Raw genomic sequence first — 24,014 nt, 5'->3', positions numbered from 1 at the left:
ACAGGAATCTTCATTTTAGAAACTCCATTAAGCATAAGGTAATGTAATTGGCTAAGCATCCCTCCAGGAAATAGATCACAGCATAATGGATGGCTATGAAGGCATGAATGTAAAGGCAAGGCTGGTTTTTAGCGAAACACACAACTGGTAAGATTGTGTTGGTGGTTAAAACTGAATATGGCTTGCTACACACCCACCTATGCCACTCACATGCCCTGTCTTGGCTCCATCACCCAGACTGATCCTAGAAACCTAGGATCAGTAGGTTTCTTGAGTATATCCTAGGTATACTCAAGAAAGGTATTTCTGGGTAGACCACTGTAGGTGGAACTTGCGTAGCAGCAACCAAGTTACGTACTCTAAATCTTTCAAGGACCTTAGTGTCCCCTTAAGAGTGTGAATCATATTGTAACAATAACACATTGTTATGCTGCACAAAGAGTAATCAGACATAGTCCCTTCCTTCAAGGATCTCTAAATCTGGTGTGGAGATACACAATGCAGCACAGTACAACAGAAGTAAAGAAGGGATAGAGCAAGTGTGGTGGGAGGTTGCGAGTGTAGAAGCACAAAAGAGGGGTACCTAACCCAGTCTTGGGAATTAAGAGCTTCCTGGAGGAGGGAAAATCTGAGCTGAATTCTGAAAAATGAAAAGCACATCCCAGCAAAGAGGTGTGGTCAAGAATGGGAAAATGGAAGTATGGGAACTCTAAAGGGCAATTACGATAAATAGGACACATGGTGACAAGGCCCTATTTCTTAAGTGCCTAGAGAGTTCGCTAGGAACATAGCTATACTCTGGGAATAGTATGCATACACTGAATACATGCCCCAAAGATCTAATGTACTTGAGAAATAAACACATATGGGTAGGCGTGGATTTTGAGGATAGCTCTTGTTATGCATCTTTCTGAGATCAGTCTTCTCATCTGTAACAGAACTTACTTTGAAGGGATTTTGTCAGTATGGAAATTTTTATCTCATAAAAGGTCAGTATTGTATAGAAATAATGCATATTTTGAAGCTACGCAGGCTGAGTTTGAATTTGACTTTGCTATCTACTGCCTATGTGGCCTTGAACAAAGTACTTCCACTTCCTGGCTCTGTTTTTCCATCTGCAAAATGACCATACTCACTTCACAGCACTATGAGGATTTTATAAGGCAAGGCTGATGTTTAGCTAACACACAACTGGTAAGACTGTGTTGGTGGTTAAAACTGAATTATTTTCATATAAGTTGGATATAGCTACTCCCCTGAGAACTTGGAGCACCCTCCTCCCTTCCCCTCCCCTGGACCCAGGACCCAGGACCTCATGATCCAGCAATTAGAGGACTTACTTCTGGCAGAGCAAATCCTGGCACAGAAATCTCTACAAATATTCTGATTGTACCAATGATTTAAAAGTTTGAAAATCACTCAAAAAATAAGTAATGTAAGTGAAGTGTTTGGCACACAGTGGATATTCAAGAGGTATTAATCAAATGTATTTAATATATGGAGTCAATCTGTGGGTTCAGATAGGGAATGGTCTTTTACTAGGTGACAGCCATTTATTCAATATATACTTATTAGGACTTATTATAATTGAGGGTCTGATTGTTTGCATCTTAAGTGGAACTCATTGCTTCTCTACCACCTCCAAGGAGTAGAAGCACTGATATAGGCTAATGCAAAATGAATTCTCTGGGGACAAATCAGGACCAAGGTGCTAAGAGTTAGACCTTTCACTGTGGCCAAGCACAGGGTTAAATATTTGAAGATCAGAGGTGCATGATGTCTTTTATGAATCCTAGCCTCCTTGGCTTGGCTCCATGTGACTGCCTAGTGTGGAAAATAGGTGCTTTGGAAAAACTCTTACACGTGTCTCCTCTCTTTCCTCGTATCACTGCTCACACTGATCACTTCTGGCCACCAAATGTGTGTGACATTTGGGATGGTGGGGTGGGGATCTCACATCAAACATTTTTTGTTATTGTGAGCAATTAAGTTTTGGGGTTGGTTTGTTACATAGCAATAGATAACCAGAATATGCACGAAAAGCCAACAAATAACATTCTTTTTGCCTACCCTTGTTCTTCCTGGAAATAATTCCCCCAGAAAACCCTTGGCAGAGATGGGTATCTAGGTTGCACTTTTTAAAAATCTTTCTTCCGTAGTATTTTCCTTAGTTGCCTAGCATGGTTGGCAGGACATGGGCAAGGTGCAGGGTAATAAGTACTAAACCCACTGTAGTCAAGTTGTCCAGGGCATCACAGAGAGGACCGTCACCACATGTAGCTATAAGTGTACAAGTTCTGAACCCAGACTCCTGTGTGGAATCCTTAGTTCTGGTGGCCTCTATCATGGTAACCAAAAAGACTTTTTGTCTCTGTCCTAAGCCATGTGAATAGGGCACAAGGCCTCATTAAAAGTCAAAGAATTGCTTCCTAGACCCTTTTTCACAGACCCCATACCTTTAGCACCTTTCAGCTCTAGCCATTATGCCAGAAGAGATACATAAAAGTCACTTAAGAGAACATACACAAAGGAAAAGAGGCATATTTGCTTTAATATGGCTTCTTTTGTACTCCTATTACCTCTTAGTAATATGACCAGTTGTACTTATTTTCAGCTGACATACGTCCTAGCTCCTCCTCCCTGGCAGGTGGAGGGTTGAGGACTTCCTCCGAGCTCAGACTGGACTTCTAACATCAGGCACTCTGCCAGGCAGGGGCAGCTGTAGCCTGTGGGCACCTGTTTTAGTACAAACTAGAAGCCAACAATGGTTTTTGCATTTTTAAATGGATGAAAAAAAATAAAAGAAAGAGTAACATTTTGGGATATGTGCAAAATAAGTGAAATTCAAATTTCAGTGTCCATAGAAATGGTTTTTTGGAACATAATCACGTTCATTTGTTTACATATTGTCTGAGGCTGCTTTCGTACTATAATAACAAAGTTGTGAAGCTGCAACAGAGATGGTATGGCCCACAAAACCTAAAGGATTTATTATCTGGCTCTTTACAGAAAAAGTTTGCAAATCCCAGTGCTAGGCACCAGGGACATGCCCTCAAGAGGTGAGGCAGCAGCAATTGGATAACTGCCTCTTTTCTCATCAAAAAAACTAAACATCGTAGGATGGTTTGAGGTCATCTAGACCAACGCTTTCATTTTACGCTTCTCTCCACGTCCTAGTTGAAAGATGAAAAACTGAAGTTCAGAGATTCATAGGAGTTTCCCAAGGTTATAGTGATTAATTGGTAGCATAGGGACTTAAACATAGGTCTCCCTAATCTTGGTCACATGCCCCTGTCTATTAATCCTCCCTGAATCCAAACATCTGTTGTACTAAAGTGAGAAAAGATCTTGGACAAGGAACTTACTTTCTTACCTGTTGCCCTTTGATAACATGAAGACTTTGGACTTAGGAACTCTACAATTCCTTCAACCTTGGTATGCTCTGCTTTTAAATGAGATAATGCCAACAACAACAACACGAGGCTAGGATTCAGAAGCCCTGAATTTCAGCTCCCGCTGCTTACTGGCTGGCTGTCCTTGGAGAACTTTTGGCTTTGGTTTCATCTGTAAGATGAATATATTAGTATATCAATGACACTAAATCAATAAGACAGTAACTATGACAGGGCTCAATAAAAAAGCAAAAAGGGAACATTTTGAAGCAATATGAATAATAAGTTATCAATGATAAGATTTCTCTAGCTGTGATAATTGAGCTATTCCATTCCTTCTTCTATGGTGGGGAGGGAAAGGTAGGAAGTAGGAATTTAAGGGAGAAGGGATTAGAGGTGCAAAGAAAGAGGATGGGAGAAGAACAGGAAAGGAGAAATAGATGGGAGAAGGGGAGGAAGTTAGAAATGGGAAAAGGCGAGGTGGAGGATTGGGCGTAAGTAAAATAAAAAAAGAGGAGATAGGGGAAATGATGGAGAAGAGGCTGAACATACTGCATGAGAGAAGAGGAAAGGGGTCAGACAGGGAAAAGGAGAGTGGCAGTTGCCAAAAGGAAGGCTAGACCACCATCCACCCCTCCTGTTTGTATCATTTGCCAACATTCCTGCATTCTGTCCTCAACAACTTAGTTCCTCTCTTGTAGTCTCTCTCTTCATGCCAATACTAGCTCACTTAAACTTCTACTTGGATAATAAATTGAACACCCTAGCCTCTCAGTTCTAACGGGGTGTGCATCTGCTTCAGTCTTCCATTCCCTTAGGCTCACCCTGGACTTTAGCATCAGCAGAAACTCTCAACCTCTGACACTTCGGTTCCAAATACCCGACTCAGACCACTAGCATTTGTACTGCCCACTCACATGCTCAAATATTTCACTGCAACCATTCTTGGACACCAATGCTTCTAATACCTTGGCCCCTTTCCCAGCTCCTCTCCACCTCTCCGCTATCAGCCCTCGCATAACACCATTTGCTTTTCTGCATGACTTTGATTCTGCATTCATCATCATAAACATTCTCTTGCAAACATTCCCTTAGTCCTTTTTCCCTCTGTTGTACTTGCCTGGCAAAACCCCAGTCTCAGATGAATTCAACAACCTGTCCTCTCTGCACCTGAACGGTCAAATATCTTCAATTATTTTACATCCATGATGTCAAAAACCAAATGAGCTCTTAATAGTGCCCAGAAGTCCCACTGATTAGTTTTCTTTAGAAAACCAAATTTTCCAGTTGCAAAGATGTTGACTTTATACATTCTCTCTCCTAAACATCCCACTCCCTTCTTCTTACCCTCAGGTGATATGGCCCTTTGTTTTCTGAGAAAAAAGAGAGAGAGAAAAAAAAAAAAAATCAGACAGGAAGCCTTCCTACCTTCAAACCTTCCTGCAACTCTACCGTTCTTGAAATTCCTGTTAAAAATGAACATCTTCCTCTCTAAGACCTTTTAAGACACCTGAGGCCCTCCACCTCAGATCATTCCTAGCAGCTTAAATACAAGCTCAAGCATAGCGCTGACCATTGTTTGTGATGACAGAATGTTCTGTATTGTGCTATCCAACAGTTTCCACTAGCACACGCAACTACTGAGCACTTGTTATTGTAACTAAGGAGCTGAATTTGTAATTGTTTTTATGTAGTTAATTTAAATAGCCACATGTGGCTAAGAGCTACCATATTAGACAGCATGGCTCCTACCTCCCACCTAAATAAACTTCGCTTTGACACTTATTCTCTCTATTGTTCTCATTTACTCATCTCCTATCCACTCCTCTTTCCATTTGGCTTCAAATTAAATATAGTGTATGATCTGCTTTGGGCAGAACTGTAGAGTTCATAAGTCCAGTCTCCCAGCACAATGTTCAGTACTACACCACCACAATCCCATTCCAAATATTCTCTTCTCTTTGCCGGAACACCACATTCTCCTGGTTTTCCTCTTACCTTTCTGGCTCTGCCTTCTCAGGTTCCTCCTCCTCTCTCCAACTTTTAAAGTTCTGTTCACCAAGACTCATTCCTTGGCCTCTTTTTCTTCTCGAGATTTTTCCCTAATGCAGGGGACAGGGAAATGGAGTTATAGTTATAAGGGCTTTCTGTTGCCATTACAATATAATCCAAACTCCTTTCCTTTACCAAACGGCCTAAATGACCTGCCATCAGCCTAACTCTCCTAGCTTTCACTTTCTCCCTCCTCGCTTCACACAGTTCTGATCTCACCGGCCTTTTAATTGCTCTAACAACTGATTAGGATTTTTGCACACGCCTGAAATTCTCTCTTCTTAAGGGACACTCTATCTTAGTCTTTGCCTGGCTTTGCTCTTTCTTATCTTTATATCTAGGCTTATATATTACCTCTTCAGAGGTCCCTGTCTTCCAAATTGCATTCATGTCTTGTTACTCCTCCGTTTTGTTACTTCAAAGCCCATATCGCTATTTGTATTATTTATTTATTCGTGTATTGACTCGGCTGCTTTCCCCCTGGAATTTAAACTTGGGAAGAGAGACAATGGGTTTTGCTCTCCCGTGTGTCACGTCCCAGACTCCGGCACAGGCCCGACACAAGAAGGCGCAGGATAAAGTACCCGCGGAATGAAAGAATGAATGAGCCAGCAGAGGGGCGGGGAGCACGCGGGCGCAGACTCGCATCCTGGAAGCCGAGACGCTGCCGAAGAGCAAGCAGCGGAAGCCCCGCCCCTTCCGGCCGCCGCGCGGACGCCTCGGCAGCTACGGCCGCGGGGCCGCGGCGGTCGCCGGCTCGGCCCGCCCCCTTCTCCGCGCCCCGCCCCGCGCCAACGCCGGCCCGGCTGCTGTCAGCTCCCTCAGCGTTGGACCGAGCCGCGGTGCATGCTGAGCCGTTGCGGCCGCCGGCTGCTGCACGTCCTAGGCCTTAGCTTCCCGCTGCTGACGCGCCGGCCGCTTTTCCTCTGCCCGCACTGCCTCATGAGGCCGCAGGTCGTGTTCGTCCTCGGTGGTCCCGGCGCCGGCAAGGGGACCCAGTGCGCCCGCATCGTTGAGGTGAGGCCCGGGCTGCCGGCGGGCTCCCTGGGCTTAACCGAATGCCGGGCCGGCTCGTTCCGCCGCGCCCAGCCGTCCGCGCCCCCTCCCCCCGGGGCCGCGGACTACAAGTCCCGGCGACCATCGCACCGCCGGCGTGGCGGTGGTCGAGGGTCCGCCGGCGCGCGGCATGTCGGGACTGGTAGTCCACGTCCGCCCGCCTTGGGGGCGCCCAGAATGGAGGGGACCGCTTGGGGTCGCTTTGTTCCCGCGCCCTCTTTCCTTACGTTCTGGGGACCAAGTTCGTCTCCAGAGAGGGCTGGGAGAGGGATCGCGGGAGGGTCGGCCTCCAGGGACCCCGAGCTCGCAAAGGTCAGTGTGTTGCTGGCTGTCGGTGGGTGGGAGCAGCAGGAACGTCGATTTGGGTTAGAGGCCGTGTGCATCTCCCGCTGCCTGAAAGGGAGACCGGTTTTCCCGCTCCGCCCCTTCCCCCACGCCTTCTAAACTCAGAACCGTTGGTTAACCAACCAGTCTTTACCCTAGAAAGGACTCCCGGCCGACAGGGCGTTACTTTAGGTATTCTGCGATCTGCTTGTAGCACTTTCTGTGCCAATCAGTGCCAAGACCAACCCTGAGGTGCAGCCTGGGTCTGTGTGGAAAAGCCGTGGAGTATGAGATAAAACTTTAACCTCTGGCCCGGCTGCCAGCTCACACTTAGTCCATGGCCAAGTCACTTCCTCTCTCCGAGTCTCAGTTGCCCGCTCTAGAATGTAAGAAGGGGCTGTGCACACAGATTTAAACTCAATGGGAAAAGCTTCCCAACTCTAAAATAATTTTTTTTTCTCAAAGCGCGATAGTTACGAATTCTATTCTGTTAGCAATTTTCGAACAGATAACGTGGTTAGCCACAGTGGGTGCAAGGCTAATTGGAGAGCCTAGGGAATGTTTAGGAGAGAAGGATAACAGAAGATACCTAGAAACATTGAAAGTGACCAATGGTGCTGTAAAACACCAAAGAATTTTTGTGAAACTCGGTGACCAAACAAAGTTTTGACCTATAATTTCTAAAATAGTTCCCTCCTCTGTTCCAGGATACAGCTTTTATTAGCTTTGGGCTTTGACTCCTCTCCCAGGTTCACACAATCCACTCCTGTCCTATATTCTCTAAAGAGCATCCAAAAAAAGTCAGATGGTAACATCTATTTCATTATGTGTTCTACAGTTGTATTTATAATTGCTGATCATTTTTAGGACTGTAAGTGGAACTAATTAAACTAAAAATACATAAATATTTTTCTCCTTATTTTTGTTGGTTTTTTTTTTGTTTTTGTTTTTGTTTTTTACTTTTTAAAAGACAAGTAACAATTGGAGGATTTCACGTCTTTGTTGTATGTATGAAATAACTCTTACATGTAAATAGCATGACAAGGAAAGGAGAAAAGACTTCAGAGTCAGACAGATATGGGTTCAAACCCTACCTGTTCCATTTTCTCTCTCTTTATTTAGTCCTGGAGAAGTTGTTACTTTTCCCTTGAGCTCCTCTGTATAAAGGGAGAAATAATACCTATCTATTATGGTATTTGTGAATGGTAAATGTAAAATATCTGGTATACATAGATGCAAATAATTTTTTCTTCTGTTCTTCCTGTTCATAATTTATGAGATTGGTTATTTTTACTTTGAAGTACACTGTAGTATTACTTTTTAAAATTTGGTTTATGATTGATGTATTTGAATGTATTTAACTATTTTGTTTCTGAATCATAATGTGATTTTAAATGTCCACACCCAAACTAATAATACCCATATTACTCTACTGGGTTAAAAATAATCTACATGTTCTGTAACTAGTATTTATTCTTTACTTTGTTCAGTAATGGCTGATAATATTTTAAACCTGTTAATTATCAATTATGAGATTTCCATGATGAGATATGTTCTATAATGTATTATATTATTCTTTAAGATTTCAACAATTATATGAGCTTAAGCTGGTTTAAACTGTTACCTTTCATGAAAATACTTGCTTTTGATTCCAATTGCCATAAACATTGTTAAATTGATAACTATAAATTCCAAATAGTTTGTAATTTAGCAATTGCTATTCCCTAGCAGACTAAATAAACTAAACAATGGAATGTCTATGGTCAGTTAAGTCAGAGGTTTTTTTGTTTTTGCCTTTGTGAGTCTCTTGCATTTTGACTCAAGTTTTGTTATACTGGCAAATGTAAGCTGAATCCCAAAAGATTGTAATTTTGGAACTAAATTTTTCTATAGGGGAAAAGTCATATAAATCAAGGTTAAATTCCCTGACTGCCATGCCGCTTGTTAATTTAGCTCACAGGGTACCTGAAATGTGGCTGAAATAGAATTGTTTCTTTGGGAAATTACATTGATTTCCCAGCTCAACTGCTAGAAGTACATCTTTGGGCCCCTGCTAAAGAGCCTTAAAGAGTATCTGGCCCTATAATGTCCTGGGACATTGCAGTTATGGATTGAGGGTGTGACCAGAGGAAGCTGGTCCTTCTTTGTTTGTTTGTTTCTTTTTATGTTGGCAAATTCTGCCTCTGCTGTTTGCTTTCCTAGATCTTGAGAAAGGAAAGGTAAATCTGATACAGTAACTTCTGAAAAGTATTCTGAACTGTAAGGAAAGGATTGAGGGAAGCTTTGAGGTTGACTTTTGCCTATTTATTTGAACCTATCTTTTTTGGTTTTGTTTTATTTTCTAACTAATTGTCTTTAAATATGTGTGCTCGTACTCAATTTTTTTTTTTTTGAAAACTAGCGATTTTCTAAATCAGTGCAATAGTTTATTAGAGTTAAGTGCTCAGAGTGGAGTTATTATTGTAAAATAACTTGTTACTAAAAAAATCATGATGGGGATACCGGGTCATTTTTGAATTTTTAAAATTAAGCTTTATTTGTATTGTTTTGGCCTAGAGAAAATTATGGTGCTATAATCTAAACTTGTCTGAAAATAACAACCACAGTTTTGCATGTGTTACTTGAAATATTTAAACCTACTCTCTTTTAAAGATAGTAAGCATTTTGCTTACATAAGCAAATTATGCTAAAGCTTATATCTATGCCAAATTGTTTTCTGTAGCGCCCAGAAAGTGTTTTTATCATCTTCCGTGTCATAACTTCCTCCAGGGCCTGTGTGGGTAACATACTTTGTATCCTACCTGCTATGATTAGAAGCTTTTGGGTGATACTGACTCTAAGCATGTAGAAATCAGAACTTCATTTTATTTATATTTGTGTCGTCTCCAGTGTTGAACATTGTGTCTGGCACATAAGGGGTGCTTAATAAGTATTCTTGGAATAAATATTTAAACAGGACACCAGTTTGTCCTGAAGATGTAAAAAATTCAAAAGTTGGACCCCAGGGGGCACCCAAGTAGTGGTTACTGCTCCCAATTTGAGGACCAGAAGTGTTTGAATAAGACCTAGTTCTGTCTTACTAAGATTTCTCATGTAACACTTCAGGTTACCCTCAGTGCATAAATGTTATACGTTTAAAAATCTTCTGAGCATTCTAAAAATTTCAAGCTCCTGATCACAAATGCCTTAAAAAGACTACCACTCATAGAAGAAACTACGTAGGAAGAGCCATTGGACATTAAGCTTGTTTAAGAATAGGCCTTTCTCCTTTTGGCAGGATAAGATATAATAAGAGATAGGGTTTTTGTTTGTTTGTTTTAAATAAAGCTTAAATTATCTGTAAAAGAGAGTCCACAGAATCCTTGACTGTCCTGAAGCATCATCCTTTCATTAAAGATAGTTGCAATGGATTTTGTTGTCATTGTTAAGAATCTGGAAGAGAGGAGAGTATGTTGAGATTTATACTCTACTTACTTTTGAAAATGGCTTCATTTTTTTTTTCCTTTTCATTTTAAGTTACAAAAGTAATTAATACTTGTTGGGAAAAGTTAAATCTCCTCTGATCCTGAGGTCACCAGTATTAACTATCTGGTACTAACACTTTCTCAATATTCTTACAAGTGAAAATGCATGTATTTATCTTTTTTATCTCGAGATGGGATTAGTCTATTTTTTACTGAGTATATCATGGCTATCCTCTCAGGTCTCTACACATACTTAACTCATTTTTATTAGTAGCTGCAGAATATTCCGTAATGTGGATATTACCATAGAATGGTTGTACCATTTCCTTCTGTTGACAGACATTCAGATAGTTTCCAGGAATTATTTTGCTATTACAAACAGTGCTTCAATTAACTACCTCTAAATATAACATTGCATATGGATGCTTTTATTTTTGTAAGAAAGTTTTGTAAAAGTGGAATTCCTGAGTTAGAGGATATGTGGATTTTAAATTTTAATTGATAATCAATTGCAAATTACTTTTCAAAAACAGTAAACTTAATTACATTTCTATCAGCAGTTGAATGATTTTTTTTACTAGCACTGGATGATTGTCAGTCATTTTAATTTTTGCAAATTTGTAAATCTCCTTTTCAAAGTTTTTCTGAGTAAATTCCTCATATTCCCCAGGAAGTCCATTAAAGTAAAATTGCATAATTAGACTTAAAAAAATTTCCCTGTACTTGTCATTTATTCAGAGAACATTTTTTGAGAGCTTGGAGTCACTGTGATAGTTACTGAGTGGATAAGGTGCAGACCCTGATGTCGAAAGTTTACAGAGTCGGGAGGCATAGAAGTTAATCAGTGACTACTACAGGACAGAGGGATAAGTCCTATGATAGAAATATACCAAATAGACAATTTAGATAAGGGACATTTAAATTACAGTCCAGTGGATCAGGGAAGGAGAAGGCTTTCTGGAGGGTAGTGACATATATGAGTTCAGTTTTGAAGGACAGTAGAAATAAGCTGCCAGGAGATGTGGAGGAGTAGAGAACACTTAAGGCAGAGTTACCCTTGCAAAGGGTAATTGGAGGTTTCAGTTCTGAGAAAAGCCTAAGGAGAGTAAACCGACATAAGTGAGACTGACCCAGAAAACACTTCCTAAATGCAAACTGTGCTGTATCTGTGTGGGAGGATACTGGCTTCTGGGGGTTCTCAATTTAGAGTGGAGATAAACATATTCTTATTAGAATTTCATGAGAAAAGATATGAAAGATTTTTCCAAATTTTAAAGTTTAACATTGAATTGTTTTAAAACTGTTTATCTTTTGTAATGACTAGATTGTAATGTCTCCAAGGGTGGGGACCTTGTCTTTTGTTCCTGCTCATTCTACTGCACGGTATTTGAAATACCTACTCATCCTTCAGATCTTAGCTTAGCTTAATATAGAGTTTCCCAAACATTCTCAGTTCATGGTACCCTTAGTGTCTCAGTAATTTTTTTCACAAACACCTTAGTCCAAAATAAGTATCTAATAGTTACGTGTATTAAGTAATTAGATCCAAACAATACTTAATAAATATTTTCAAACAATTTAGTAGTTGTTTGAAGAAATAATACAAATAAGTTAAAAGGAAAATGTAGCAACTTTATTTCATTCTAGAGTGACTACGGTTATTTACTTATGGGATGTAAATGCCTGTTGGGCACTGCACAGTTTCTCATACCTTGGAATCAGATTAGAAACTTCCATCCTCATTTCATTTTCCACATTAATTTTCATGTGGTACTTATTTTTATCACAGCAACTACCCATAAAAAAGTGAGCATCACAGAGCTATGTCTTTGAAAAGAATGTGCCATGATTGAAAGTTGAAATTGTGAACCACCCTGAGCTGATAGTTCACATGATATCCAATAGATATCAAGTATCAACCTTAAAAATGTAAACCCAGGACATTCTTATGAATTGGCTCCAGGGCTCCTGGGCACTTTGGCATACAGTTTGGGAACTGTGAGCTTAAAATGTTATTCCTTTAGTGAAACTGGCCCTCACATTTTTTGACAATGTCAGATTTCTCTATTATATGCTCTCAGAGCACTTCATAGCGTCTATCAGTTTGTAATTCTGTTGACCTTTATAATAATTATCAGTTTGTAGTTCACTTTTATTATTATGATTATTGGATTGTCTGCCCAACTAGACCATAAGCTCCAAAAGGTTGAGAACTATAGATTTCTAAATTTACTTTCATGTCTTTAGTGTTTGGCACGTCTGGCATAAATTGATGCTAAATAAACATTTGTTAAGTAGATTTTGAAGCCAGTCAGACCTAGGTTTCTGCCCTGTAGTGGGTTATTTAAATTTTGACTCTTTAGTTTCCTCCACTGAAGATTTGGGCTATTAATCTATTTTACAAGGTGATTATGAGGATTAACCGAAAGAACCCATGTAATAAAATGTCTGGCATGGTGCCAAATTTATACCAGGTACTTTGTATGTATTAGTACCTTGCCTATTCTGTGCTTATCCATAAATAATCAATGAAGGAAATGTCTTGAGCAGCGTAAGTAGCTACACTTTGGTTGGCATTCCTAGTCATTAGACAGGAGAAAAGTTGGTTTGAAAGGACACGAACAAATGTCAAAGTGTCATACCTGTGTATTGTCTATTAGGCAATATGTAGAGTTTAGACTCCAGAGTCAGACCGAGTTTAAATCTCACCCTAACACCAACTGTATGTTTGAGACCTTAGCTAAGATTTAATCTCTCTATGGCTCAGTTTCCTCATCTGTAAAGAGGGAATAATAATATGTAGTCTCAACTTCAGAGGGATGCTGTGAGGATTAAATGAGCTAATGGATGTAAAATACTTAGCATAGTGCCTGGCACAAGAAATCCTATATAAATGTTAACCATTAATTTATATTATCATCGTCATAATCATCTTACTTTTTCTGTGTTAATTTTACCTACCCTCTCCCCAACCCCACCTCCACCTTCTTTTGACTTGCTTGAGATTTTTTTCCTCTTCTGACTTATTCCTTCCTACTTTGGAAGCTATTCAATCTGTTTTTCATGGTTACCCTAGAAATTTTAAGCACACTTATTATTAACTTAAGTCTAATATTAATGTTTTTACTCTCCCCCCGCCCCAAAGAATACAAATACCTTAGGACACTTAACTCTTTTTTCTATCCTCTTCTGTTTTTTAGGATTTTAATTCTCTATTGACTTTTTAAAATCCCAACAAATGATATGTTAATGTTTTACAACAAAGATGTAATGTTTGTGTAGAGTGACTTACATACATACCAGTTTCTTTACTAATCATTTATTTTTGCACCTTAGATCTCCTGAGATCATTTTCCTTCTTTAAGTATATCCTTTAGAAGTTTCTTTCATCACTATGGGCTTGTGGTTAGGCGTTTGTGCTGTTTTCTCTGCATGATAGGTTCTTTTTTTCCCTAGTTCAAGCACTGATGGTGTCTTCCTTCAGGGGTCCTGACTTTATGCAGAGCTCATTGATCTGACCTCCAATCCTATTTAGGCCTCAGTCTTTGTCTCCTTTCCCCAATCTGTGGCCCATGAAATCCCAGGCTGTAGCCCCTGTGATTTGGGAGTGGGGAAAGTCCCCAGGGCAGCCACAACTCCAGCGCTCTCACTCCTTTGGATTTGTGCTTTCTCGATTTATCTAAATCTTAGTTACTTTTCAAATTTTTTGGCCAGCTCAGTCAAGCATAAAAAGTGCAATAATAAAATTATATATAAACTCAACTACATGGGTGTGCTGTGTTAGGAGGGGTTTCTCTGAATGTACATATATATTCCACCCCCATCAAAATTAGATGCCTCTACCTAAGTCTGCCCAGCTCAAAACCCCTCTTCAGTATCGGTTCTTCCCCTTATCCTTACTCCCATTGAAATTTGCTTGATTTACACCCTTTGGGCTGAAATTTCAATGACGGTAATCAATTAATCTAAACGCGTTCTAGTTAAGATGCTAATAAGAGAGGATTGCAATCACTGAAGACCTCTGAAAGTCATAGAGGAGTACCATATTTTAGCTTAAAGTTGTCTGTCTGAATTGAAATTCAGAGCATTTCAGAGAAACTGCTCTAGTAGTGGACTTTTAGACCAGGTAAGAGAGAAAGGGTGGAGCCAGGGGATAACTGTCTTACTCTTTGTGTCATGTGAGCCTGATCACACTGACTCTTGTTACCCTTAAAACTAATACTTTTAGCCCAGTCGCCATATGAAAATGTATTTACTCTAACATTTCAGTTGCTTTAACATGACAAATTAAGAACATTTTTACAGACTAAACATATGATAAGAGTATTTAGAACTTAATAGAGAACAGGTGTGCCTGGACGTATTGTTTGCCGACAGTTTTATGCTGCCTGGTGAACAAAGCTAACAAAACAGCACTGTGGTAAAGGAAGAAGCCCCGGTTATGACCTACCATTCTCAGAAGCTTTCACTTTGAGAGACTGGGTCCCAAAAAACATGTGTTCCATGCTTGGTTTCCATCAGTCATCTCCAGAAGACCCATAAATTGGGTTTTTCACATTAGATTATATCCTATACCAATAAGCAATTAAATATTTCTAATCTGGGGCTCCACAAAAAACTGCTTCCTTGTTCACTCTCTGTTTGAAACTTCCATTATGTATCAGTCATTGATGTTTGCCATTGGAAAGTGTTATGTGTTTAATTTAACCTATTAGACTTACCTGTATAATTAAATATGATTTAGGTAGATAATAACATGAATTTCTATTCTGGTGTCTCAGAGAAGTAGAGAGACAATCCAGAAGATGTTTTATTACATAATTGGGAATTGACTTGATGGTTAATTTAGGTTTTTAAATTGGAGATTTTAATTTGCTACATATTTAGTGATTATTGGGTGAGGCAAGTGGAGAGTGGAAGTGGTAATGGTGTCAGAAGTGGAGAAAGGCAAAGATGGTCTGAATCTTGCTGAATGTTGGGTGAGATATGCCTGGCTCTGTGTGGTTGAAGTTTCTGATCTCACCTCCATGCTAGGATACAACAAAATGATAAAGTCCATCAACTTTGAGTCTCCTTTTTTAACTTCTACTACCAGATTTTGTTATGCAAAAGCCATAATAGCTTGACAGCAAGACTCTGCATCTCCACGTCTGTCCCCTAGGAATTATCTCAGAGGCCGACCATGGAATAATAGTCACCGAAAATCAGGAGACCTGGATTCAAGTGCCAGTTTCCTCTCTGCTAACTGGCAAGTCAGTTTATCTCAATTTTCCCTTTTGTAAAATGAGGTGTATGGATTAGGTGGTCTTGCCAACCGTAAAACAGATCTGTATCCCGAGACTTCACTGTTAGATAGTATGTAACCTACATAGTCAAATTCAAGAGGGAAATTATCCAGTCGCTATGAGTATGTGTACCTTCTTTGCCATTCTATGCTGTATGAATGGGAGCACCAAGAAAGTTATTTAATAAATTCCCACTGCATTTCATGTTTACAGAGAACTTCAGAGTGGTGACAAAGAATGTGTAAAGAAAGAAAAAGGAATAGCTTTTCAAAATAGAACAATTGTTATGTATGAATTGTTTCAATTAAAATATTTAAGAAAAGGCCAAGTTACAATATAGCATAGTATTAGAAAGACTGTAGACTTCGTGAAGTCAGTTGTAGGTTTGAATCTCAGTCTACCACCTATGGCTCTATTGCTTAACTTTTCTGATTTTGTATCTTCATTTGTAAAGAATGATAATAATGCCAACTTCACTGGGTTGTTACAAAGATGAAATAGCATAATGCTTCTAAAGTGTTCAGCACAGTACATGGCACTCAGTAAGTGTGTAAAGGGTAACATTATTTTAGAAAAGATCTACAGTAAAGAGTTCAAAGAGTAGTTTGGATAAAAGTTTTGGGGAGCATTATATTCCATTGTTCATTACAGCATAAGGAAATGATTATCCACACTAATCAGTTTACAGATTTTTAAAAACCTAGGATGGTATTTTAGTGTCTGTTGAATATGAAAGATCTTTCTACTTGGAGAAAATGTTTGGAGTTAACTTAGATTTTAAAATCCTGGAAAAGGCAAGTGGAGTTAAGGTTAAGTTTACAGTGTGAATGCTCTTTGTATTGACAATAGGTTACTAGACGCCAAATGGAGCTAATGACCTAATGATAGATAAGTATCATAAGCTAATACTGTATTTATTCTTTAACCATCCTGTTATTTAAAATGTGCATACATACAAGTAGTATGTGTATGTTATAGAAAAATTAGAAAATAAAAGTAAGTAAAAAGAAGAGTATAAAAATTACTGGTAATCTTACCATCCAGAGAAAACCACCACTAATCAATATTTTAGGACATAGCCTTCCAGACATTTTTTTTAGTAGGCTTATACTCTGGAGACCTGCTTTTCACTTACAATATCGCAAACATATTATCATGTTAATAAATACACTTTTACCATATAATCTATAGATAAATACATTAATTAATTGATTTCCTGTTTTGAAAATTTTATTGTTTCTGATTTTTCAGAAATTGTATTCTGTGTTTTTAAAAAAATAAGTTTGTGGTATAATTCCCATACCATACAACTCATCCATTTAAGGTGTACAGTTTAGTGGTTTTGGTTTATTACATTATTAGGTTTTCTTTTAATTGTGGTAAAGTATATCATGAATTTGCCATTTTAACCATTTTAAGTGTACAGTTCAGTGGCATTAATTGCATTCATAATGTTGTGCAACCATTACCACTATTTCTAAACTTTTTCATCACTGCCAATGGAAATTCTGTACTATTAAGCAATAATTTCCCATTCTTCCTTTCCCCCAGCCCCTGGTAACCTCTGATCTACTTTGTGCCTCTATGAATTTGCCTGTTTTAGATACTTAATATAAGTGGAATCACATGTTATTTGTCCTTTTATATATGGCTTATTTCAATTAGCATAATGTTTTCAAGTTTCATCCATGTTTGCATGTATCAGAACTTCATTCCTTTTTATGGCTGAATAATGTTTCATTGTATGTATATATTACACTTTGCTTACCCCATCACATGTTGAGTGTGGGCTGCTTCCACCTTTTGACTATTGTGAATAATGCTGCAGTGAACATTGGCATAACAGGCATCAGTTTGAGTGAGCCTTTTGGGTATATAGCTAGGAGTGGAATTGCTCAGTCATAAGATAATTCTGTTTAACTTGTAGAGGAACCACCAAATCTTTTTCCACAGCAGTTGTACCATTTTACATTCGTACCAGTGATGTGTGAGGGTTTCTTTATCCTCATCAACACTTACCATTTTCTGTTTGTTTAATTATAACCGACCTAAGGGTATGGAGTGGTATCTTACTGTGGTTTTGATTTGCGTTTCTCTAATGACTAATGCTGTGAGCATCTTTCATGTACTCCTTGGCTATGTGTATGTCTTCTTTGGAGAAATGTCTATGCAAACAAATTTTTGACCCATGTTTATTTATTTATTTGTTCATTCATGCATTCTGAATCAATTCCCCCCCAGTTTTATTGAGAAATAATTGACATACATCACTGTACAAGATTAAGGCGTATAGCATGATGGTTTGTGTATACTGTGAAATGATTACCCAGTAGATTCACCTAACATCCATCTTCTCGTATAGATGCAATAAAAAGAAAACAAAGTAAAAAAGAAAATAAAAAAAATTTCTCCTTGTGATGAGAAGTCATAGGACTTACTCTCTTAACAACCATCTTGTACATTCAGCAGTGTTAGCTATAGTCATCATGTATACAGGCCCATTTTTAAATTGAGTTGTCTTTTTGTTGTTGCATTCTAGGAGTTCTTTATATATTCTAGATATTAAGCCCTTATCAGATATATGATATGTAAATATTTTATGTTTAACCTTTAAAACAACTGCCTTTTCTAAAGTGGCTGCACCATTTTCTATTCCCACCTGCAGGGTATGAGGGTTCTAATTTCTCTACATACTGGAAAAACTTCTTATCCATTTTTTTAAGAGCCATTCTAATGGGTGTGAAGTGGTATCTCATTATGATTTTGGTTTGCATTTCCCTGATGACTCATGATGTTGAGCAACTTTCCCCTACTTAGTGGCCATTTGTTTATCTTCTTTGGAGAAATGTCTGTTTGGATCCTTTGTCCTTTTTTTTGGCCCCAGAATATTGCATTTTAAAAATTGTCTCTTGCAATTTTTAAAATTGGGTTATTTGTCTTCTTATTACTGAGTTTTAAGATTTTTTAATCTATTTTTGGTACAAAATGGTTTCCAGCATTCTTCCTTTTGTGTAGTCATGGCAGGAAAGAAAGTTTTCATAAAAATTTCCCATAAGCTTTCCACTTTTTAGGACATTTCCTTTGTATGAAGAAGTTAGGCTCCAGTCAAGAACCAGGAGTCCTTATATTCTACTCTACATTGCATAAGTGGGTACAGCTCTCTGTGGTCAACATTAAATCCTACTCTGGGCTAGGATTTGATGGCTATCCCATCGAAAATGTATATTCTTAGACTGACTTTAATTTTAGATTGAGCAAAGTCTTGTAATCATGAAGATAAATTTTATACCCCCAAATTTAAAATCATGTACTACTTTTTAAAGCCAAATATTAATTTAGCTCACACTTTCTGCTGTTAGCACAGGTTGATGGACTAAAAATGAAGATGATCCTTTGTTGACTAAGCGAGATTAATTTTCTCTTTTTTAAAAAAGTCTGTTGAGAGAGGTTGGCACAGTTAAGTTCTGAAAGTGCTCCAAAGGGTCATTCTGGAGGCTAGAAGTAGTGTGGGTACATTATCTGCCACGGCACGGATGTGTCATTTCCAGAACATCTTGCTTATAGTTTTGAACTCTAGGGTCTAGAGTAGGGCTTCACTGAAATATGTTTCCTTTTAAACTTTTGCTGCTGTGCCTTTTGGATCCTCTCAACTGAATGTGTCTCTAAATTTCCATCTGTTTCTAGGCTATAAAACTGGACTGTTTTCTGTCTCCTTCTATAACTCTTGACTTCATGCCAATGCAAGTGTGTTTCTGTGTTGCTATATTATACTTTTGTTTCTCCTTTGTTTAAAGGATGGATCACTTTCCAGAGAAATTTTTATCCAAACATTTGAATTGATTTTTGCTGCTATTCTCTACAGTGATTTAGTTTTAAATTTTAAGTAAGTTGGTGATTATGCAGGTACTGTTTCTCTTTTTTCTTGAAATCAGATGATGTTTTTATAAAGGGATTTTTATCCCTAATGTGAGGCTGTTCATTTTGCTGTTCTCTTAGGATTTGATATTAATAAAACGTTTATATCATTACTCTTACTTTGTGGTATTTGCCACTTAGAGTTGTGTGAATAGGGCATATGCTTTTTTTAAATTAAAACTTTAAAGTGTTTATGTGTGTACATGTACATTGAAGTTCAAACAATTTGAAAGTACATAAAATAAAAGGTGAAAGTTCTCCTTAATCAACCTTAGCCTACTTACTCTTCTTATGTAATCACTTACCAACTTTTTTGTGTGAGGTTTTTCTGGTCTTTTTTTGATGTATTTATACACAAAAATAATGCATGCCCAGAAACCTTGCCTATTATTTGTGCCTTGCATTTTTTGCTTAACAGTGTATCTTGGATAGCAGGTAGCTCTACTCCATTCATAATATATACAGTAATCTATTTAGCCATTCATATGTTGGTGGACATTTAGATTTTCTGTTTACAAATGATGCTGACATAAACATTCACATACACGTGTCTTTGTGCACATGCGCAATTATTTCAGAAGCACAACTTCCAAAGTGGGATTACTTAGCCAGAGGCTATGCAAACTTAAAATTTTGATAGACTCTGCCAAATTGCCCTCTAAAAAGGCTGAACCAGTTTACACTCCCACAAATGATGAGGATGCTGGTTTCCCCCAACCCCTCATCTTCCTCTGCCATAGACAGATATGTCTTTTTATTTTAAGGAGACTGGTGTGTGAAAAATGAGATACATTGTTTTAATTTGCATTTTCATGATTATCAGTGAGGTTAAGCATCTGTTCTTTTTTTCTTTTTTCTGAATTGTTTGTTCTTATCCTTTGTCCGTTTTTGTATTGAGTTTTTTCCTTTATTGTTAGTAGGTCTCTTTGTATACAGTGTATATTACTCCATCACCTTTGTATGGTGAAAATATTTTCTCCCAGGCTTTTGCTTGCATTTGATAATATTTATGATCTCTTTCTTTGTTCAGAAGTTTTTATTATTTAAAACATAAATCTTAGCTGTTTTAGTCCTTGTTTTGGAATATCTTTCTCTGTCTCAAGATTATTTTCCTCTGGTACTATCCTAGTATTTTTTTCTTGTATTGTGTTGTTTTAGAACTTTAGTTTACCTGGAATTTAGTTTTGCATATGGTATGATGCAAGAGTCTAATTTAATTTTTTTCCCAGATGGATAGCCAGTTGCATAGTATCATTTATTAAATCATTCATCTTTTTCCCACTGATTTTTGATGATGACTCCATCGCTTATTGAATTCCCATTTATATTTGGGCCTGTTTCTGGACTCTTTTGAGTTTCGTTGTATCATTTGTCTATTTCTATACCAGTATCACACTGTGTTCATTACTCTAGCTTTATTCTATTTTATGCCACTTGGTAGGACAGGTTCCTATTTGTAGTTGTTAACATCATTTTCAATTTTGGCCATTCTCTCACATTTACTTTTTCTGATAAACTTGAGAATCAACTCATCAAGTTTCATTAAAAAATAAATAATCCCAGTCGAATTTTGATTGAGGTTGCAGTCAATTTATAGATTAATTTGTGGAAAATTTAAATATTTACAGTATTGAAAATTTCAATCCAGGAACACAGAATTTTGCCTTTTTATGAAGTTGATTTTAGGTGTTTCTAGTTTGTTCATATAATTCATACGTATTAGTTTTAGGTTTATCTGTAAATTTAATTTATTTGCTGTTTTGAATAGGATTTTTTAAATTGAGGTATAATTGACTTGAATAAGATCTTTTAAAATGTATGTTTTCTAATTAGTTGTTGCTAGTTGGTTGGAAAGCCATTGATCTGTTTGTTTATGAGAAGCTAGTAAGCAAGAATAAATAAATTCTTGTTGGTTCTCATAAATTTTTTAATGTACTCACATGCATCTCTGATGCCAATTTTTGGAGCCTGTATGTGTGAGGCTATCTGCATAGTGAATTGCATTTTCATGTATCATACTTTCTTTGTTCTATATTTATTCGTTGACTTTCCTCCTTTATTGGTATGTAATTTGCAGTTTAGCCACTGATTATTTTGGACTTTACTCCAGGAATAACCTATATGAGTTAGTCTCAGTGCTCTCATGCTTGAATCTAGTAGCATAGACCACGTTTTTTAGGAGTTTGTTTTTTAGGAGATGCTTCTAATTTTAACAGTTAATGATTCTTGGCTGTAGCTGATACTGTAGTGTAGTATAGGTATTATTTCTATTTTTACAGATGACGAAACTGAGGTCTAAGAAAGGTTAAATATATTTCCTAGAGTCATACTGGGTTGTGACAGAGTTTAGTTATGAAACCTTGTCTCAACTTCTAGTTCAGTGTTCTGAGTATGTGGCTTCATGCAAGTTCTTACGTTCTTGTGATCCTTGCTGAATTCTGTGTGTTTGTCTAAGTGCAATTCTTCGTTTGTTTGATAATGTTGCAGATCCTCAAATGTTATGTTGCACATATGATTGAATTCAGAGTTTGGTATCCTTTGTGCATTTTTCTCTAGTGTTGATTGGTAAATCCAAATAAATTCTAAGGGGGAGGGTGTAGCTCAGTGGTAGAATGCATGCCTGGCACGCACAAGGTCCTGGGTTCAATCCCCAGTATCTCCAAAAATAAATAAATAAACCTAATCACCTCCCCCCCAAATTAAAAAAATAATAATAATAAATTCTAGTTCTTAAAGAGAACCTAAGCTATTATTTGGTGGTGAGGCTCTTTACAAATTGCATTCTCAGGTAGTTACAGATCTTAGGGTGACTTTCTTACTTTTGGTATTCCCTGGGTAAATGATATTCACACTTTAATGTTATTTACCTTTTTAAAAAAATAAGAAACAAGTACAGTTGGGCCTTTTTAGTGTTTAAGAAACCTCTCTTCCCTTAAGGTGACAGAGGGCTAGGGCCTCATCTGAGTGGTTTGATGTATAACCTCTGAGTGTTCTCACAGGAACTGAATTAACTGAATTCTAGACTCTTAGACCACCTGCAACAGTCTTTGTGTTGTACTGGTATGAGTGTGTTGCTTGTAGGCTCTGCAGTGACTAGAAGAATTGATCATTTAATTAACAAGATCAGATAAGTGTTTCTTAAGATGAACAAGACCTCTGTGCCTGTCCATTAATATTGGGAATTTTCAAATTACTGCCTGTGAGCTCCTGGAATCCCTGCAGGTTTCTGGGCCTCGTCTCCATCTTTGACTTTTTTCCATCCCTTTCTAATATAGAGAATGCAGATTGATTCAGAATGGCAGAGTTGAATTAGAAGAAATAAAAATACTGGAAATGACCAACCGGAATGAAATTGGAGTGTGAAAATTCCAATTCACAGTTGCTATAGGGGCCATTTGGTTTGTAAATCAGATGCCAGAGTCCTCAAATTTTCTGAGAGGCCATCTGCAAAATGTTAGAGGGATATTGAGGCCTACACAAATGAGGAAACAGTCTGTTTCATGGCTTCTAACTCACCCTTTTTATAAGTTTTATTTATTGTTCTGCCTTCCTGCCACTGCCTCTGAAGAATCAACTTCTTCCCCAAGCAGACACTGCTCGTAAAGACTGAATTTCTTAAGAAAAGTTAATGCAAATATGAAGAATTGACTTTATTAATTAGTACTAGGGCTTAGTCACTTTAAATATGCAAGTCACTATTGCATCCTTTGTGAATATAACCTATTTATCTCCCATGTATTAGCACATTGCCTGGCACTTTGTAGACACTCAATAAATATTAATGGATTGAAAATAAATTACATGTATTGCCTTAATTAAGGTTTTCTTACCTGAAGAGCAAAACATTGAGGAAAATGAAATAGTGCTGTAATTGTCTGCAGTTGAATGGATTATACCCTCCTCTTTTCTCCTTTGCAGAATGTAAGCTTTTAAAATATCACTCTTTAATTAGAGAAAGAAGTATGCTCATGTTAATTTGGAGTCTGTCTGCTAAAGCATTTTGCTTAAAAGATTTAGCTTGGTTTATAAACCAGCTTTCATAGTTTATAGTTATGTAGATTTGCTATTAAATAGACGTGGTCATATGCGATGTACACATTTGGAAATACAATGAGGGCAGACTAAAAATGAGATTAAAAATCCACTAGCAATTTAAGTCAAATTTCAGCCTTCCTCCCACAGGATAGAGTTAGTCTGTCTTCATTCCCTCCTTCCTTCATCCCTCCCTTTCTTCCTTCCTTTATTCCTTTCTTCTTTCCGTTCTTCCTTCCTTCCTTCCTTTCTCTCTCTCTCTTCCCTTCCCCCCTCACCTGCCCTGCCCTCTCCTCCCCTTCCCTTCCCTTTCTCCCTCTGTGATGGTAATTATAAGAAAAACTTTTTCTAACCCTCTGTGGGTGAAACTGGAAGGAACCCTAAACAGTTGCCCAGTTTTAAGCATCTGGGCACTATGTAGTGTTCTTACAGTCAAAGAAAAGTAAGTGGTCCAAGACTGGCAGATGGTGTTACTGGAAAGTGCTTATCAGACA

At 37.8% G+C, this 24,014-nt stretch overlaps 2 protein-coding genes across 8 annotated transcripts in view; one reads left to right on the top strand and one right to left on the bottom strand.

Annotated features, from left to right (window-relative positions):
* Positions 1-24,014, bottom strand: part of STIL (STIL centriolar assembly protein) — a 129,671-nt gene that overhangs the window by 49,633 nt on the left and 56,024 nt on the right. For 2 of the 7 annotated variants that reach the window (XM_010951107.3, XM_045513775.2), the window contains exons 1-3: positions 5,799-6,047; positions 5,391-5,494; positions 3,374-3,564 (exon numbers count right to left, since the gene is read on the bottom strand). The gene's annotated coding sequence lies outside the window, so the exon portion shown is untranslated. Of the gene's footprint in view, positions 1-3,373; positions 4,766-5,390; positions 5,495-5,798; positions 6,053-24,014 lie in introns of those variants that run through there. The other 5 variants (XM_045513770.2, XM_074376524.1, XM_045513779.2 and 2 more) reach the window with 5 other exon arrangements.
* Positions 6,137-24,014, top strand: part of CMPK1 (cytidine/uridine monophosphate kinase 1) — a 29,924-nt gene continuing 12,046 nt past the window's right edge. Inside the window, exon 1 of the mRNA XM_074376526.1 lies at positions 6,137-6,461. Coding sequence (XP_074232627.1) covers positions 6,291-6,461 — 171 coding nt within the window. The 5' untranslated portion in view covers positions 6,137-6,290. The remainder of the gene's footprint in view (positions 6,462-24,014) is intronic.

Source organism: Camelus bactrianus, chromosome 13 (genome assembly GCF_048773025.1).
Source record: "Camelus bactrianus isolate YW-2024 breed Bactrian camel chromosome 13, ASM4877302v1, whole genome shotgun sequence".
NCBI classification, from domain to species: Eukaryota; Metazoa; Chordata; class Mammalia; order Artiodactyla; family Camelidae; genus Camelus; species Camelus bactrianus.
The sequence above is the reverse complement of the archived record's forward strand: the minus strand, read 5'-3'. Positions and strand labels throughout refer to the sequence as shown.